Source organism: Aplysia californica, unplaced genomic scaffold (genome assembly GCF_000002075.1).
Source record: "Aplysia californica isolate F4 #8 unplaced genomic scaffold, AplCal3.0 scaffold00803, whole genome shotgun sequence".
In the NCBI taxonomy this organism is placed as follows: domain Eukaryota; kingdom Metazoa; phylum Mollusca; class Gastropoda; order Aplysiida; family Aplysiidae; genus Aplysia; species Aplysia californica.
This window is the reverse complement of record NW_004798073.1, coordinates 216,613-220,683: the sequence shown is the minus strand read 5'-3', so window position 1 is coordinate 220,683 and position 4,071 is coordinate 216,613. Positions and strand designations below refer to the sequence as shown.

Genomic DNA, 4,071 nt, shown 5'->3' with positions numbered 1-4,071 from the left:
ATGTGTGTGTGTGTGTGTGTTGTGTGTGTATATGTGTGTGTTGTGTGTGTGTTGTGTGTGTATATGTGTGTGTTGTGTGTGTGTGTTTGTGTATGTGTGTGTGTGTGTGTACCTGCGCGTGCGCGCTAAATGGGAACTGGCAAGGGGTGGGGTGGTTGGGGGGGGGGCAAGGTAAATGTGTTACATTTGTTTCTAGCTTTCCATCTAATGTTCTGTACTTTGAACTCGGTGCAATAAATTATTTGTTTTTGCCACATATTCAAATGTCCTGCTCCTTTTTTCTGTGTGTCTGCCTTTCCTCTTTTCCCCCTCTATAAATCAATGACAAAGACATAGCCGTTGATCTGTTTGATGAAAAATCGATGGAGAAGATGAATGTCCTGTATCGACAATAGCGCCGTGGCAGCTGTATAAGCTTGTCGCTCTCATCGATTTTCTGATTGATTCGGGCTTTCTGTTCCCCTGATTTATTTTGATGCTTGGTGAGGGTGGTTGCATGGAAGGCGCCACTGGTAGGCCCTTCTTCTTTTCTAGCTCTCTGCCGTTTCAATCTATCCGTCTTACTTTTCCCCCTACATTAAATGACTGTTATTGTGTCGAAGTGTATCTCTGTACTCAAACACACACGCAAACAAGTTGATGCTTTGGCTGCTATTTCTTCGAATATGAGTGGGTGGTGGTGTTCTCATTTGTCCTCTTGTTCTTGGACTTTTAAAAATTCCATATTACTCTTTCACTTCCCCTGTTTCATGTGAATTTTGCGAGCTGTTGGAGACGCCACTGGTTGGTTCAATTTCTTCTCCTCTTCCCCTCTGTTATCTCGGTCTTTCTGCCTAGATCTTTCTGTACACTAAATGCGGTAATTGTTTTATCGAAAAAGCTTAATATTGCTAGTGCGCAAATCCGCTGACCTGCTTTTCTATCCCTCAGTTATTTCTGTCCGTCTTATTTGTTTTTCCCCATCACCAAATGACATTTGCTGTGTCGACATGCTTCTTTTTACTCAAACAAAGAAACAAACAAACTTTGACTCACATGCTGTACTTGGTGATTAGATGGCGCCACTGACAAGTTCTACTTCTGTACTATTCTTCTGTTTTATCTTTGTTTCCTTGTTTGTATGTGGATGGTTGAAGGGCGCCACTGGTAGGTCCTACTTCTTAACTTGCCCTTTGTTGTTTCTGTCTTACTTTTTTTCCAGCAATGAATGACCATTATTGTGTCAGTGTGCTTCTCTTTACTTTAAAAAAAAAAAGCAAATTTGTTTGTATTTACTTGAAACTAAATGGCCATTAGTTTGTTGGTATGTGTCTCATTATTCGAAAACTAAAATGAAAATTAATTGTTGCTTGACCCAGTGTTCTCTAACCCAGTTTTTCTTTGTACGTTGTTTCAGAGAAACCCAGAGGACTACCTAGCCCGTAAGAAGGCCAGAGAGGAAGAGGAAAAGTCTGAGAAAAGTCGGGTGGAGCGACGCTCTGTGACCGACAGAATCCGGACCAGAAGTGCGGGAACTTCCAAAGGGTCCCGCTACAGCTACGCAGGGGAGAGAACTCTCACCTCCGAGGACGCAGCACAGGCGGCTCGTGAGTACCGCCTCAAGCGTCGTTCTCAGAACCTTGACTCCGCCTCGTCGTCCCCCGAGGTAGGCAGGTATCTGGTGGACCGGTCCTCGCGCCTCAACCGCGGCTCCGTAGGGCCCTCTTCTTCTGCGTCTGACGAGGCGTCGCTGTCCAGACAGAGCTCGCTGTCTTCCGTGGACCAGCAGCCGTCCGTGTCCGGCAAAGTCGCCACTCAGAGGTTGGAGGAAGACTCCGCCGCACTCACAGCAGTATCGCCTTCTTCAGACAAGCAAGCGCCGGTTCTAGATAAGACAGTAGTTGTAGAGAGAGCAACATTCTCAGAAAAGACGACATTCGCAGAAAAGACTACATCCCCAGAGAAGGTCGTAGTTACAGAAAGATCAGCAGTCTCTGAAAAAGCAGGAGTCCCGGACAGGGCAGCTACAGTCTCTCCTAAGCCTGACAGTTCAGACGTGTTGAAGTTAAAGTCGAGTCGCCGCAAAGACGACTTGTCACTTGAGCTAGCCTCTGTTGCTCTGGGAAGGGCCATTACTGTAGAACAAGTACCGACCCCAGTGTCGGCAGAGAGGGCTAAACAATTAGAACTCGCAGCTCAAGCAAGATCACGGGGACAACGTGAAACGTCTGGAAACGAACGTTCGAAAACCCCAACGTCACCAGAACCGAATCGAGACGGCCAGGTTTCAGGCAAGGTTACTCCTTCAGCGCCCTCACCTCGGGAGACTGGTCTGAGAATCTCCACAAAGAAAAGCCGCGCGCCCCCACCTCCTCCATCAGCCACATCCCCCGTTAACAGACCTACCACGTCACCGGTCAATGTTGTCAACGCTGGGATCTCAGTCCCCGACGGTAAACCGTCCTCACCAGACATCACAGCTTCGTTGTGTGTAGGGTCGAGTGTGAAAACACAGCCGCGTGGCTCGCCAAGAAACGACACTGTTGAGTCGAAGAAGGCAACCGACTTGAACGGTCAAGTCACGATCAAGACTTCTCAGACAGCTGTGGCAAGTCGAGTGGCCAAAACAGTCGAGGTGCCAGTGAAGGCTCCAGAGAACAAAACGGGCCAAAACCCACAAAGCTCCCAACCTCAACGACCGCCGAGGCTCAAAAAGCGCACCGGGTCAAGCTCGAGTGAGAGTGCGAAGACCTCCTTAGCCCCCTCCCCGCCGTCACCCGCAGTGGACGCAAGCCTGTCTATAACTTCTACTTCTGTCACTCAGAAGAATAGTTCGATCAAAGAAGTTTCGGGGAGAAACAGTCAAGATTCCAAGGCTGAAACGAAGACAACCGTTCGTCCTTCTGTGGCGAGAGAGAAGAACGAAATAGAAACGAAAAGGCGTTCAGTAACGGAGAAACAGGTCCCTGCTCCAGAGCCAGTGTCTCCCTCCAGACGTACCAACGAGATAAAACAGCAGGAAAACGTTTCTCCGCCCACCGCGACTGTCGCAATAACTAGAAACGAGTATTCGGCGGGCAGGAAGGAAGAGTTGAACTCAACTTATTCGCTGTCTGACTCGAAAAAAGATTTTCGGAAAATCTCTGAGACGACTATTGAAACGAAGAAAACTTCTCCTGCTAGAGGCACACGGATAGAAACAAATGTGTCGGAAACCTTCTCAAGTAACGTGGTGAAACTTGAACCCGACACCAAGAAAACTGCGTCTATTGAATCTTCGACGAAAAGCATGCTCAAAACCCAGCAAGGATTCTCTGAGGTCAATTCTTTATCTTCTGAAACCTCCCCACGAAGTCGAGACGCCATGGCTCAGCTCAACGTCGACTTTGACTTCAACAAGCGACCTCAAGGAGGGGACATAACTCCCAGCGAACCCTCCGACTCTGACGCGGAGAGTATTCCACCCCCTTTGCCTAACTCCGCCCCTCCCCCTCTCCCTCTAGGGGGGCCGCCGGTTTTGGGCACGCCAAAAGATGATCAGGAAGACGAAGAAGAAGTGGTCATGGTGGAATACACTGTTCCAGTCCAGATGAGCGTTGGAGAAAACGGAGTAACCAAAGTCACAACACTTTCCTCTTCCTCGACCACCTGTACAGAACGCAGAGTGGAAACCCGTTCTTCTCCTGATCGCCCATCACAGCTGTCTACCCAAAACATGGATGACGAATCTACCACTAAGGTCAAAACTGTGTCCGACTTGAGGTCTGACTTCTTCGGTCTGAAGTCTCCACGCAGCCCTGACGCCGAGAAGAGCAGCTTCATCAGCAGCAGCGACAAGGAAAAGGCGAATTTTGATGCGTTCCTCAACGATCTCAGCACTGAGAATAGGGTCAACCGAAAGTTGAGCTCGGACGGTTCAGTTGATTCGGACGTCTCTGATGACACCGACAGTGGCGTGCACAAAGATGGAGGATACAGCGTGTTTTCTCCAGGTGGGTCTCTCTTGCGTTGCTTATGTCATTCTCTCTCTCTCTCTCTCTCTCTCTATCTCTCTCTCTCTCTCTATCTCTCTCTCTCTATCTCTCTCTCTCT

The 4,071-nt window shown here is 48.8% G+C and overlaps 1 protein-coding gene across 1 annotated transcript in view; it reads left to right on the top strand.

Moving 5' to 3' along the window:
- LOC101846842 (microtubule-associated protein futsch) overlaps window positions 1–4,071 on the top strand; it is a gene marked incomplete at both ends in the record, with an annotated part of 162,335 nt that overhangs the window by 64,848 nt on the left and 93,416 nt on the right. The window contains 1 exon segment of the mRNA XM_013088746.2: window positions 1,397–3,971. Within this exon segment, the coding sequence (XP_012944200.1) occupies window positions 1,397–3,971 (2,575 nt within the window).